The sequence below is a fragment of the Hyperolius riggenbachi genome, chromosome 10 (assembly GCF_040937935.1).
Source record: "Hyperolius riggenbachi isolate aHypRig1 chromosome 10, aHypRig1.pri, whole genome shotgun sequence".
NCBI lineage: Eukaryota > Metazoa > Chordata > Amphibia > Anura > Hyperoliidae > Hyperolius > Hyperolius riggenbachi.
Window position 1 is genome coordinate 92859581 of NC_090655.1, and position 14935 is coordinate 92874515.

Sequence of the window (14935 nt, forward strand, 5' to 3'; positions counted from 1 at the left end):
GCCCCCCCCCCCCCTTGCAAAACTTTGGATGTGGCCCCCTCCCCCTTCACACTGAATAGGGACTGTACAAATCTTAGTCTACAAAACTTTGTATGATTCGTTATCAGTGGCTAATCAGATGCAGTCCTTAGAACAGTTGTGCAGAGAGCAGATTTTTTTTCCTATCCTTGCCTTTAGTTGTCAGTCTCTCAGGACGGGGCCTCCTGTGGCTTCTGCCCTCCCCTCCCTGCGGCTGCATCCTTTGCAGAGTCTATTGTTACGCCCGTTTGGTGCAGAAAGGATAACTGTCCTGGCAGATGCCACTTCCCTGTCTCAGGACGGATGAGCTACTTTTTACTCTGGGCTCTGACAACACAACATAGTGATTTAGATTAGAGCTAACCTTATGCGCTTGTGCTAGCAGCTACCTACAAGGTTAATGCAAATAATTCTGTGTTGATGTAAGCTTATGCTAATTTATACATATCCTAAAACACCTCCAACCACACCATATGGTGAGCACTCCTCATCACAATGCAGGTGATACCGCCATGCACCAATGTTTTTTAATGTGCTTCCTTTTATCGTGTTCTCTTGATAAGCTCCTTCAGTCATTCTGGTCAAAGGTCTTCCCGCTATGTGCAGTGTAGTTGGAAGCAAAAACAGTTCTCACACTGTGTAATGAATAGACACTCATTATATTCCTTGTATAGAAACAGGAAAGCATACTGCTGGTATTTTCAATGCTAGTCAACCACAAAAACAAAACAATAAAAAAATAGTAACTGTAGTAATTTAACAAACCGAAAGAAAAAAATATCGGAAATGAAAGGCGATGAATCATTTGGTGTGGACTGAGAATGGCCTGAAAAGGCTGGACAAAACAGGTTGTGATTGTCCCTTGAAAGTGAAAATGTTATTGCACTGTCATGGCAGGAATGCCCACTAAACTGCACATGGGCTAGCTGTTGTTTCAGTTCTTCACAGGCCCTGTGCCGCTTGTTACAGTCTTAGTTAAGGAAGCAGGCTGCTCACAGCTATAATGTACAATCTCAGGCAGTCATGTAGTCTGTTCATGGAGAACTGTTCAATGCCCACCATGGAAGCTCTTCATGCTTTCTTGGACGTTTCTTCTTAATGGCTTCTCCCATTTTGGAAGATATTATACCTAGAAGAATGACTCTACGTGAAGATCGAATAAGATCGGGTCGCCCAATCTTGATCATCTGGTCTTCCCAAACCTTCATTTCCTTTTCATATCGGAGTTTGTCATCTTCAGCTAACTTAATGTACACCTGTCACAATAGCCAAAATATCAAGAAAATATACTTCAATATAAACCCAACCGCCATTTTTACATGAGGATAAACACATATAACTAAAGGTGACCTTTATTCCACTTCTGTCATTCCCGCCAACACAGTGATTTCCCATCAACTGTCACACAAGTGGTTCCGCATCACCAGTACGATCCCCCCCGTAATGTACAATGCAGAGCGTGGACTGCCAAGTATCGTTCCCCTTCCCCCACAGGAATGTTTTCCCCCATCTGTCTATCCATCAGCACTGGTCCATCTAGGCAGCTTCCTGACCTACTATGTAGTTAATATGCAGTAGAGAGTTCAGGAGAGAGGCCGCTATAGCTTCCTATTCGGTATTCCCAGTTGCTGGGCTCCCTCCTTCAGCTGTCTCCACCTCACAAGTGTTGCATATCTTCCATTTATCCGAGTCTCAGCACTGATTATTTTCAAGTCTCTACTCTGCAGAGCTGAAACTAGCTGAAACCTCTAGTCTTGCCCTATCACCATTTATCAATATAACACTTAAGCAATGGGTATCTGGACCAGAGCGATGCTGGAGGCTGCAGAGTGGGGAACCATGGAGACAGAAGACACAAAGGAGGTGGTGGCAGCTGAAAAGAGGAGCTCAGTGATTGGGAACATAGGAGAGGTAGCTACAGCATATAAGCAGGTGGAAAGACCAAATGCCTAGAGGGATGTCACAGTGCCATGGAGGACATCAGTGGTTGCAGACTGGAGGAAGAAAGCTCCGCTGTGCATATGCTGCAATGTCCTAAATATAACTCGAGATGCGATATTTTGGCACCAAATCTCAGTTTATATTCAGGGGTATTCAAGTGCTGCTACAAGTTGTATCTACTAAGATGTTAAGCTGCTGCTGTCACTAATGTTATTCAATGGAGTAGATAACAACTATGTCACACTAGAGCGGCAGGAACTGTAGTTGCTGTCACAAAATATAGCACTGAAAGCAGGAAATGTGACTAAGGCCCGATTCCCTAAACTGCAGTAAGATTGGTTTGTGCAGGCAGTGCACTGAAATGTTACCAGTTCTAACACCGAGGGAGCACCCCCCATTACCCTAATAGTGCCATGTGCATTGCTATAGTAATGCGTGGAACTAATTGATTAACGGGCGGTGCTTCCCTGCCCTTAGTGCCTGTAAAATTTCTCTGCGCTGCCCGCACACAGCAATCTTAAAGGCAACCTGAAAAGAGAGGGATATGGAGGCTGCCATATTTATTTCCTTTTAAAAAATACCAGTTGCCTGGCTGTCCTGAATCCTACACATTTCTTAACCATATATAAATAAAAAATGAAATAGTAAAGATAAATAACATTTTTTTTTAATTCATATCTGGTAATGCAGAGTTCCCAACCATGTCCTCAAGGCCCACCAACAGTACATGTGTTGCAGAAAACCACACAGTGTCACAGGTGAGGTAATTAGTGTCTCAGCAGAGTCGATTAACCACTTACATACCAGCGGTCTCTGCCCCCTTAAGGACCAGAGACCGCTGGTAAAAAACCCGCGGAATACAGACTAATCGCTGCACATACCTGCTGCAACCGCCATCCATGCCGCATGTCGGGAACTTTAGCCACCCACTCTGCCCTCTCTATGACGGCAGAGTTCCTTGTGAGCCGGTTAGGAGTTGCTTTTATCGGCTTCTAACCGTGTGATCACTGTAAGCAAATGGGAGTTGCTAACATTAATAGACAGGGTTAGGAACCAATGAAATCGGCTCCTGACCTGCTCACAGGGCTCTGCCATTATTGAGACAGCAGAGCGAGTGAGCTGCAGTGGTGAGTTGAAATCTATGCCCTGCCAGCTACAACAGCATCAAAACAGGGCGTAGATTTCAATTAGCGTCGTCCTTAAATGGTTAACTACCTCTGTGGATTTCCACAAAACATGCACTGTTGGTGGTACTTGAGGACAGGGTTGGGGAACACTGTGGTAAAGAGATTAGTGTTGGGCGAACATCTAGATGTTCGGGTTCGGGCCGAACAGGCCGAACATGGCCGCGATGTTCGGGTGTTCGACCCGAACTCCGAACATAATGGAAGTCAATGGGGACCCGAACTTTTGTGCTTTGTAAAGCCTCCTTACATGCTACATACCCCAAATTTACAGGGTATGTGCACCTTGGGAGTGGGTACAAGAGGGAAAAAAATTTAGCAAAAAGAGCTTATAGTTTTTGAGAAAATTGATTGTAAAGTTTCAAAGGAAAAATTGTCTTTTAAATGCTGAAAATGTCATGTTTCTTTGCACAGGTAACATGGTTTTTACCGCCAGGCAGTCATAAATGTAATAAAGAGAAGAGGTTCCATAAACAGGGACCGGTAACGCTAACCCAGCAGCAGCAGCAGCACACGTGATGGAACAGGAGGAGGCGCAGGAGGAGAAGGCCACGCTTTTTGAGACACAACAACCCAGGCCTTGCATGAGGACAAGAAGCGTGCGGATAGCATGCTTTTTACCGCCATGCAGTCATAAATGTAATAAAGATAAGAGGTTCAATAAACAGGGACCGGTAACGCTAACCCAGCAGCAGCAGCAGCACACGTGATGGAACAGGAGGAGGCGCAGGAGGAGAAGGCCACGCTTTTTGAGACACAACAACCCAGGCCTTGCATGAGGACAAGAAGCGTGCGGATATAGCAGCAATGCTTTTTGCCGCCATGCAGTCATAAATGTAATAAAGAGAAGAGGCTCAATAAACAGGGACCGGTAACGCTAACCCAGCAGCAGCAGCAGCACAGAGCACACGTGACGGAACAGGAGGAGGCGCAGGAGGAGAAGGCCACGCTTTGAGACACAACAACCCAGGCCTTGCATGAGGACAAGAAGCGTGCAGATAGCATGCTTTTTACCGCCATGCAGTCATAAATGTAATAAAGATAAGAGGTTCAATAAACAGGGACCGGTAACGCTAACCCAGCAGCAGCAGCAGCAGCACAGAGCACACATGATGGAACAGGAGGAGGCGCAGGAGGAGAAGGCTACGCTTTGAGACACAACAACCCAGGCCTTGCATGAGGACAAGAAGCGTGCGGATATAGCAATGCTTTTTGCCGCCATGCAGTCATAAATGTAATACAGATGAGAGGTTCAATAAACAGGGACCGGTAACGCTAACCCAGCAGCAGCAGCAGCACAGAGCACACGTGATGGAACAGGAGGAGGCGCAGGAGGAGAAGGCCACGCTTTTTGAGACGCAACCCAGGCCTTGCATGAGGACAAAAAGCGTGCGGATATAGCAATGCTTTTTGCCGCCATGCAGTCATAAATGTAATACAGATGAGAGGTTCAATAAACAGGGACCGGTAACGCTAACCCAGCAGCAGCAGCAGCACAGAGCACACGTGATGGAACAGGAGGAGGCGCAGGAGGAGAAGGCCACGCTTTTTGAGACGCAACCCAGGCCTTGCATGAGGACAAAAAGCGTGCGGATATAGCAATGCTTTTTGCCGCCATGCAGTCATAAATGTAATACAGATGAGAGGTTCCATAAACAGGGACCGGAAACGCTAACCCAGCAGCAGCAGCACACGTGATGGAACAGGAGCAGGCGCAGGAGGAGAAGGCCATGCTTTTTGAGACACAACAACCCAGGCCTTGCATGAGGACAAAAAGCGTGCGGATATAGCAGCAATGCTTTTTGCCGCCATGCAGTCATAAATGTAATACAGATGAGAGGTTCAATAAACAGGGACCGGAAACGCTAAACCATCCCAGATGTTCATTGGTCATGTTACTTGGTTGGGGTCCTGGAGTGTTGCGTAGTCATTTCCAATCCAGGATTGATTCATTTTAATTTGAGTCAGACGGTCTGCATTTTCTGTGGAGAGGCGGATACGTGAACCTTGCAGGCAACGGCATTCTTCAAGCTTCGGGTTATTTTGCTGACCACGTGCTCATGCAACTCAGGCACTGCAGAGCGCGCAAAGTGGTAGCGGCTGGGAACCACGTAACGTGGGATGGCCACTGACATCATGCCCTTGAAGCTGTTTGTCTCCACCACTCGATATGGCAGCATTTCGCAGGCCAGAAGCTTGGCTATGCTGGCTCTTACTGCCACGGCCCGGGGGTCATTTGCTGGCAATTTCCTCTTGCGCTCAAACATCTCCGAGACAGACAACTGAACCGTAGGGCTGCACAACGAAGGGCTGTTGGTTGTTGTGTTTGATGAACACTGGGAGACCTCAAGAGCACTACTCCGGAAAGTGACAGTGTCAGCGTCATCTGATTTTTTGGAATGTTTTGAACCACGCAATGGCTGGGCTACTGCTGCTGCTGAGGCGGGTCTGGTGGTGAGTCTGGTGAACCCAAGGGAGGCAGTGTTGCTGGTGGTACCCTGTCCTGCCGCGTTTGCCCACAGAGTGGGATGTTTGGATAGCATGTGGCGGCTCATGCTGGTGGTGGAGAGGTTGTTAATACTTTTCCCCCTGCTCAGGCGGGTCTTGCACACCTTGCAAATCGCCATGGTAACATCCTCAGTGCAGTCTTCAAAGAAAGCCCAGAATTTGGAGCACCTGCCTTGCTGGCGATTTCTGTTTGCGCCTCTTTTGCCTCTCACTTGAACTTCCACGCTTGTGGTGCCTGAAATTGCGCGCCGCCTACCTTGTGGCACAAGGCGAACTCGTGCAGCAGTGGGTTCTTCAACAGACTCATCTGTGCTGCTGCTACGACGGCGATGTTCTCGTTCACAAACAAAATCTGGGTCTATGTCCACATTGTCCATACCCTCCTCTTCCATCTCCTCAAACTCGTCATATGTCATTGTGGGGGGCCGCCGCCGTGGAGTACAGCTCCCCAGCACAACCGTCAGGGGAAACACCTCTTCCCTTGCCCCTCCCTCTTTCACCGGATTTCTTCCTCATTTCACTTATCCTTACAGTACACGCTGACTGGCAGCAGTACAGTGGCAGTACAGAAATGCTATACAGTGGTGGGTGAGCGGTGTACCACTATTGCCAGCAGCGACACAGAGCACAATGCTATACAGTGGCGGGTGAGCGGTGTACTACTGTTCCCAGCAGACAAAGAGTGGCAGTAAACACAATGCTATATAGTGTGGCTGAGCCGTGTACACAGAGTGGCAGTAAACACAATGCTATATAGTCTGCTATATAGTCACCCCGAACGGGGTGATGTTCTGCAGCACCCGAACAGTGGCGAACACTGTTCGCCCAACACTACTGGGAACGCAGATTTTAGTACCTAAACACACGATACAACATGTTTTCCGGGGTCGGACTCTGAGGCACATACAGATGGTCCCGATCATCATCCTCATCATACAACTCTTCTCCTGAGTCTGACCCACCCACCACCTCTGCCACCCCAACATCCCCAGACACAGTCACAGACCCCTCATCGTCCTCAACATTAACTTGGGATGCTGGCCTGAGCCCGACCTCCTCCTCCACATCAGGCCCCATCATCCCCTCAATGGCAGCCCTCATTAATCGCTCTGGCGCCGGACCGATGGACACAACGTTCTCCTCCGGGGAGGGCTGCTGCTGACCACTGGCTGCTGGGGTGGATGTTATAGCTTGCGTGGGGCGTTGGCTGTTGCTGTTGTTGGGAGTGCTGCTCACAGCGGAGGTCTCTGAGGAACTCATGGTGAGCTCATATAGTGGTTGACGGTGAGTGGAGTATTACTGATCCCAGCAATATACACACTGACTGGCAGAGTACGCAATGCTATATAGTCTGGCTGAGCCGTGTACACAGAGTGGCAGTGAACAATGCTATATAGTCTGGCTGAGCGGTGTACACAGAGTGGCAGTACACACAATGCTATATAGTCTGGCTGAGCCATGTACACAGAGTGGCAGTAAACAATGGTATATAGTCTGGCTGAGCGGTGTACACAGAGTGTCAGTAAACAATGGTATATAGTCTGGCTGAGCGGTGTACACAGAGTGTCAGTAAACAATGGTATATAGTCTGGCTGAGCGGTGTACACCGAGTGTCAGTAAACAATGGTATATAGTCTGGCTGAGCGGTGTACACAGAGTGTCAGTAAACAATGGTATATAGTCTGGCTGAGCGGTGTACACAGAGTGTCAGTAAACAATGGTATATAGTCTGGCTGAGCGGTGTACACAGAGTGTCAGTAAACAATGGTATATAGTCTGGCTGAGCGGTGTACACAGAGTGTCAGTAAACAATGGTATATAGTCTGGCTGAGCGGTGTACACAGAGTGTCAGTAAACAATGGTATATAGTCTGGCTGAGCGGTGTACACAGAGTGTCAGTAAACAATGGTATATAGTCTGGCTGAGCGGTGTACACCGAGTGTCAGTAAACAATGGTATATAGTCTGGCTGAGCGGTGTACACAGAGTGTCAGTAAACAATGGTATATAGTCTGGCTGAGCGGTGTACACAGAGTGTCAGTAAACAATGGTATATAGTCTGGCTGAGCGGTGTACACAGAGTGTCAGTAAACAATGGTATATAGTCTGGCTGAGCGGTGTACACAGAGTGTCAGTAAACAATGGTATATAGTCTGGCTGAGCGGTGTACACAGAGTGTCAGTAAACAATGGTATATAGTCTGGCTGAGCGGTGTACACCGAGTGTCAGTAAACAATGGTATATAGTCTGGCTGAGCGGTGTACACAGAGTGTCAGTAAACAATGGTATATAGTCTGGCTGAGCGGTGTACACAGAGTGTCAGTAAACAATGGTATATAGTCTGGCTGAGCGGTGTACACAGAGTGTCAGTAAACAATGGTATATAGTCTGGCTGAGCGGTGTACACAGAGTGTCAGTAAACAATGGTATATAGTCTGGCTGAGCGGTGTACACAGAGTGTCAGTAAACAATGGTATATAGTCTGGCTGAGCGGTGTACACAGAGTGGCAGTACACACAATGCTATATAGTCTGGCTGAGCGGTGTACACAGAGTGGCAGTACACACAATGCTATAGAGTCTGGCTGAGCGGTGTACACAGAGTGGCAGTAAACACAATGCTATATATAGCGTGGCTGAGCGAGGTGCACAGTGGCAGTACACACAATGCTATATAGTCAGGCTGAGCCGTGTACACAGAGTGGCAGTACACACAATGCTATATAGTGTGGCTGAGCGAGCGGTGTACTACTATTCCCAGCAGACACAGAACAGTAAACACAATGCTATATAGTGTGGGTGAGCGAGCGGTGTACCACTATTCCCAGCAGACACAGAACAGTAAACAGAATGCTATATAGTGTGGCTGAACGAGCGGTGTACCACTATTCCCAGCAGACACAGAACAGTAAACAGAATGCTATATAGTGTGGCTGAGCGAGCGGTGTACCACTATTCCCAGCAGACACAGAACAGTGAACAGAATGCTATATAGTGTGGCTGAGCGAGCGGTGTACTACTATTCCCAGCAGACACAGAACAGTAAACAGAATGCTATATAGTGTGGCTGAGCGAGGTACACAGAGTGGCAGTAAACAGAATGCTATATAGTGTGGCTGAGCGAGCGGTGTACTACTGTTCCCAGCAGCGACACACAATGACTGGGGGGGACCCTGGCTAGCGTGGCTGGAGAGCGAACTACCCTGCCTGCCTACCCAAAGCTAAACCCACAGAGAAATGGCGGAGATATGACGTGGTTCGGGTATTTATTTACCCGAACCACGTGACCGTTCGGCCAATCAGAGCGCGTTCGGGCCCGAACCACGTGACCCGTTCGGCCAATCACAGCGCTAGCCGAACGTTCGGGGAACGTTCGGCCATGCGCTCTTAGTTCGGCCATGTGGCCGAACGGTTTGGCCGAGCACCGTCAGGTGTTCGGCCGAACTCGAACATCACCCGAACAGGGTGATGTTCTGCAGAACCCGAACAGTGGCGAACACTGTTCGCCCATCACTAAAAGAGATGTGCATCACTTATGTCCATTAGCAGATATTACTGCCCTATATAACTTTATGACAAGCCATTATGCCGTATATACTGGTGTATAAGACGACTTTTTAACCCTTAAAAATCTTCTGAAAAGTCGGGAGTCGTCTTATACGCCGGGTGTCACTTGTCAGGCCTGGTCCGGGTGTCAGTGTCGGGTGTCAGGCAGAGTTGTAAATACCTCATCCTGCCGTCATCTGGTGAAAAGAGATAGATTGCGCTCTTGTTTAAAATAACTTCTTGTAAACGCTTCTGGTGAGCAGTCGATCGCACGGGTAGCAGTGCAGCTTCCGGCGTCACCTGACTGGTGACGTGTGCGCCCCACAACACAGCCCTGCATGAGTGTAATCAGTGGAGTGCACATGTCACCAGTCAGGTGACGCCGGAAGCTGCACTGCTACTCGTGCGATCGGCTGCTCGCCAGAAGTGATTACAAGAAGTTATTTTAAACAAGAGTGCAATCTATCTATCTTTTCACCAGATGACGGCAGAATGAGGTATTTACAACTCTGCCTGACACCCGACACTGACACCCGGACCAGGCCTGACAAGTGACACCCGTCACTCATACTGTGGGGTAGTCTTATACGGCGAGTATAACCAAACTTCTACATTTTAACTGGAAATGTTGGGGGTAGTCTTATACGTCCAGTCACAATTTATCTAGGACAGCATAGTACGATTGGTCATGTACAGTTATGAATTAGCAAGGATTGGTTATTTTATATTCTATATCAGTGCTGTCCAACTGGCGACCCGCATCTGGCCCGCCAGGCCTTCTGCTGCGGCCCCCCTGCTGTGGCAGTGTTAGCCCCCGAGTCCCCAGAGCTGAGGGAACTTTTTTAAAAAAAAAAATCTTTTCCCCCATTCCTCGGCTGCTATAATGTAAATTTACAGCACCCCCCCCCTCCACTCCGCTCGTTCCCCCGATGCTGCTGCCGCCACCTCACCTCAGATCGGCAGCAGGCAGGAGATAAGAACCAGCCACACCGGCGAATGTCAGCCGCACGGGGGACTTTAAATGCTGGACGTGACCGATGATGTTTGGTTGCTAGCTTCTGCCCGGTCTGATCTGAGAGGTGAGGCGGCGGCAGCAGCGGGGTAACGGGGAACGAGGGGAGGGGAGTGGAGCAGAGAGGGGCTGTAAATATTACATTGTAGCAGCCAATCTGACTGCATTTTGTGGGCGAATCTGCAGCCGATCTGACTGCATTTTGTGGGTGAATCTGCGGCCAATCTGAGCAGAGTCCGGAGGTCTGCCGGCCCTCCACCATGTGGTCTGGAAAAAAAACGGCCCTCCGTGCCCGTGAAGTTGGACAGCACTGTTCTATGTAAATATATATTGTGATTAATAAGGACTTAAGAGTATAGGTTGAATGACAGAAGTATAACCATAGTGTTTTTAGGTGCATTGTGAGCAGTGCAGTACACTTAGAACAGCTGACCAATAGGGCAGTTCCTTCTGTGTGGGGAAGAGGGTATATGGAAATTCAAGTATCGCTGCCTGTATAAGTAATCCCTGCTGCTCTGGCTCCATAGCCCCTGATGAGTCCTATTGGATGAAAAGTGTTGGGCGGAGCCAGATGGCCCTGACATCACCAGAAAGTAACTGGACGATCTATAGGCAGCAAGGAGTCTAGCCATCGGTGGGAGTGGAAATCTAAGCGGGATGCTGCCGCGATCCGAGTCCTGAGAGTGCCTGATTGGACAGCTGCTCAGATGTTACATGCTTATGAGTGTTGACCCATAAGTGCAATACCTGTTGCTTAACAGTATCTCGCTATGGTGCAATATGTTTTTAATTTTAATATGAGCTGAATTAAAGTGTGGAAAACTTTGTGAAAGAGGAGTCTGAGTTATTCCTTCTAGAAGAGAGCGTCTGGCTGCAATATTAAAGGACACCTGAGGTAAGTGTGATATGGAGGCTGCCATATTTATTTCCTTGTAAACAATGCCAGTTGGCCTGGCAATCCTGTTGACATCTGGCATATAGAATGAGTGAAAACCCTGGATCAAGCATATGTGGCTAATCCAGTATAACCAGTCAGAGTACCTGATCTGCATATGCTTGTTCAGCTAAAAGTATTAGTGACACAGGATCAGAAAGATCACCAGGCAACCGGTATTGTTAAAAATGAAATGCATATGGCAGCCTCCTTATCACTCTCACCTCGGGTTCCCTTTAACATGCTAGATCCACCTTTGCCAAGCATCCTATTCTGCCCTATGCAGAGTGAGCGAATGTGTTTGTATATATGTTAGATCACAACATGGGCTTCAATTCACCAGAGGAGAGTTAGTAAGTGATAAAAGGCCAGTATTTTACCTCATGCAGTATTTAACATTTTTTTTTTTGCAATTCACCACTGTGCGAGGATAGTTAGAGGAGAGTTCGGTAGCAGGCGATAATGGAGCGATATGGATGTGAAAATTGTGCGAAAAAAGGTCGGTAGTTGTGTGCTGTTAATGATTTGCATGCAATACTTTTCTGCTCTGGATGCTGGAAGTAAAGGATTGTGGGTAGAAGGAGGAGGTTATTACCAGCACGTGAGAGTTACCTCCTCCAAGTAGACACACAACGACTGTAGTAAAGACAGTCAATATATTTTATTTATGAACTCCAAATATGCAACGCGTTTCACAGGTTTGATTCTGCTTCATTAGGCAATAACAACGAAGCAATAGCATATGTGGTCAGCAAAAGAGCCACATATACACTATATACACTACTGACCACATATGCTATTGCTCCGTTGTTATTCCCTGATGAAGCGGGATCAAACCTGCGAAATGCGTGGCATATTTGGAGTTCATAAATAAAATATATTGACTGTCTTTACTACAGTCGTCGTGTGTCTACTTGGAGGAGGTAAGTCCACCACTACCTCCTCTATTTACCAAGAATTTGGTTTTTAAGCTCATTTAGCTTCCTTTTACCCTTTTGGCACCTCTGTTCTGCATAATATTGAGTCCACCCTGGGTGGAGGGTTGAACCCCCTTTTTCTCATCTACAGAGAGCGACTTCTTATTCCTGAGTGGGGTCAGGAAAATCTCCCCACCTGCCTCTACAGTGGTTGGCCAATGGTAACCCTGGTTTGTGAGTATTAATATTTACTCTATCTAGTAACCATTTACCAGTACATATTACACTATTGGGGCTCTTGGTGTTCCTTGTTTTTATCACGTGACCACAGACAGTTTCCCTCCCTGTTTTATGACCCTCTCCTTCCATTACAAGTCCCTCCCTCTGTTCTGCATATTAAGCAATATTAACCTCCCTGGAGGTAAGCACGACCTGAACTCAGGCTCAGTTTCAGAAGTTGGAAGCGGTAAGCCCGAGCTCAGGTAGGGCTGGCCAAATCCGCAGCTCCTATTGGCTGCCTGGGTACCGCGCGCGATCGGTGCTGTGCAGTGGGACCCATGCTTCTCCCCCAGCCTATCAACCTCCACTTCTGCCACCGGAATCCCCATCACCCCGCTCTGATACCGGGGACCCGTTGGCCAGGCTTCTCCCCCCACTTATCTGCGTGTATTCTTCAGCCGCTGGGATCCCCGTCTTCCCGCTCTGATTGCGGGGACCCGGCTGCCAGGTTTCTCCCACCGTCCCCCGGCTATCAGTGTCCTCTATGGCCGCCGGGATCCTCACGTCCTCTCTTCTTCCGTCCGGGACCCGGCTGCCAATGACACGTGCCCCTCAACTTTTTCTTAAAAAGAACGTGTATAAAATATATATATATATATATATATATATATATATATATATATATATATATATATATATATATGCAGTGGTGTGGAAAACTATTTGCCCCCTTCCTGATTTCTTATTCTTTTGCATGTTTGTCACACTTAAATGTTTCTGCTCATCAAAAACCGTTAACTATTAGTCAAAGATAACATGATTGAACACGAAATGCAGTTTTAAATAATGTTTTTTTATTATTTAGTGAGAAAAAAACCTCAAAACCTACATGGCCCTGTGTGAAAAAGAAATTGCCCCCTGAACCTAATAACTGGTTGGGCCACCCTGAGCAGCAATAACTGCAATCAAGCGTTTGCGATAACTTGCAACGAGTCTTTTACAGCGCTCTGGAGGAATTTTGGCCCACTCATCTTTGCAGAATTGTTGTAATTCAGCTTTATTTGAGGGTTTTCTAGCATGAACCGCCTTTTTAAGGTCATGCCACAACATCTTAATAGGATTCAGGTCAGGACTTTGACTAGGCCTCTCCAAAGTCTTCATTTTGTTTTTCTTCAGCCATTCAGAGGTGAATTTGCTGGTGTGTTTTGGGTCATTGTCCTGCTACAGCACCCAAGATCGCTTCAGCTTGAATTGACAAACAGATGGCCGGACATTCTCCTTCAGGATTTTTTGGCAGACAGTAGAATTTATGGTTCCATCTGTCACAGCAAGCCGTCCAGGTCCTGAAGCAGCAAAACAACCCCAGACCATCACACTACCACCACCATATTTTACTGTTGGTATGATGTTCTTCTGCTGAAATGCTGTGTTACTTCTACGCCAGATGTAACGGGACACGCACCTTCCAAAAAGTTCAATTTTTGTCTCGTCGGTCCACAAGGTGTTTTCCCAAAAGTCTTGGCAATCATTTAGATGTTTTTTTTTTAGCAAAATTGAGACGAGCCTTAATGTTCTTTTTGCTTAAAAGTGGTTTGCGCCTTGGATATCTTCCATGCAGGCCGTTTTTGCACAGTCTCTTTCTTATGGTGGAGTCGTGAACACTGACCTTAATTGAGGCAAGTGAGGCCTGCAGTTCTTTAGATGTTGTCCTGGGGTCTTTTGTGGCCTCTCGGATGAGTTTTCTCTGCGCTCTTGGGGTAATTTTGGTCGGCCGGCCACTCCTGGGAAGGTTCATCACTGTTCCATGTGTTTGCCATTTGTGGATAATGGCTCTCACTGTGGTTTGCTGGAGTCTCAAAGCTTTAGAAATGGCTTTATAACCTTTACCAGACTGATAGAGTTCAATTACAGTACTTTTGTTCTCATTTGTTCCTGAATTTCTTTGGATCTTGGCATGATGTCTAGCTTTTGAGGTGCTTTTGGTCTACTTCTCTGTGTCAGATAGCTCCTATTTAAGTGATTTCTTGATTGAAACAGGTGTGGCAGTAATCAGGCCTGGGGATGACTACAGAAATTGAACTCAGGTGTGATAAACCACAGTTAAGTTATTTTTTAACAAGGGGGGGCCATCACTTTTTCACACAGAGCCATGTAGATTTGGAGGTTTTTTTTCTCACTAAATAATAAAAACCATCATTTAAAACTGCATTTTGTGTTCAATTAGGTCATCTTTGACTAATAGTTAACGTTTTTTGATGAGCAGAAACATTATTTAAGTGTGACAAACATGCAAAAGAATAAGAAATCAGGAAGGGGGTAAATAGTTTTTCACACCACTGTATGTGTGTATATATATATATATATATATATATATATATATATATATATATATATATTTGCTTCTGCCTTAGGGCTGGTTTTCACAGATGCTTGGCGTTCCAATCCCGATTTAATGCGTCGTTTCGGCCGACCCTAGAAGCCGCATGCGAAGTCTAGGGTCAGCTAGCCGCCGCGTCTTCCCGGCCGCCCCAACGCCGCCTGTCGTCCGTGTAAACCAGCCCATACTGTTAACGAATTTTGCCTGGATTTTGACTACTCTCAGCCTGCGGCCTGAACTGACCTCTGCCTGGATTTTGACTACTCTCTGCCTACCGCCTA

At 47.1% G+C, this 14935-nt stretch overlaps 1 protein-coding gene across 4 annotated transcripts in view; it reads right to left on the reverse strand.

The window, feature by feature from the left end:
* Nucleotides 1-658: 658 nt before the first annotated feature.
* Nucleotides 659-14935, reverse strand: part of LOC137533890 (transcription factor A, mitochondrial-like) — a 118265-nt gene continuing 103988 nt past the window's right edge. For all 4 annotated transcript variants that reach the window (XM_068255188.1, XM_068255189.1, XM_068255190.1 and 1 more), the window contains one exon: nucleotides 659-1274. In XM_068255188.1, the coding sequence (XP_068111289.1) occupies nucleotides 1053-1274 (222 nt within the window). In that variant the 3' untranslated portion in view covers nucleotides 659-1052. The remainder of the gene's footprint in view (nucleotides 1275-14935) is intronic.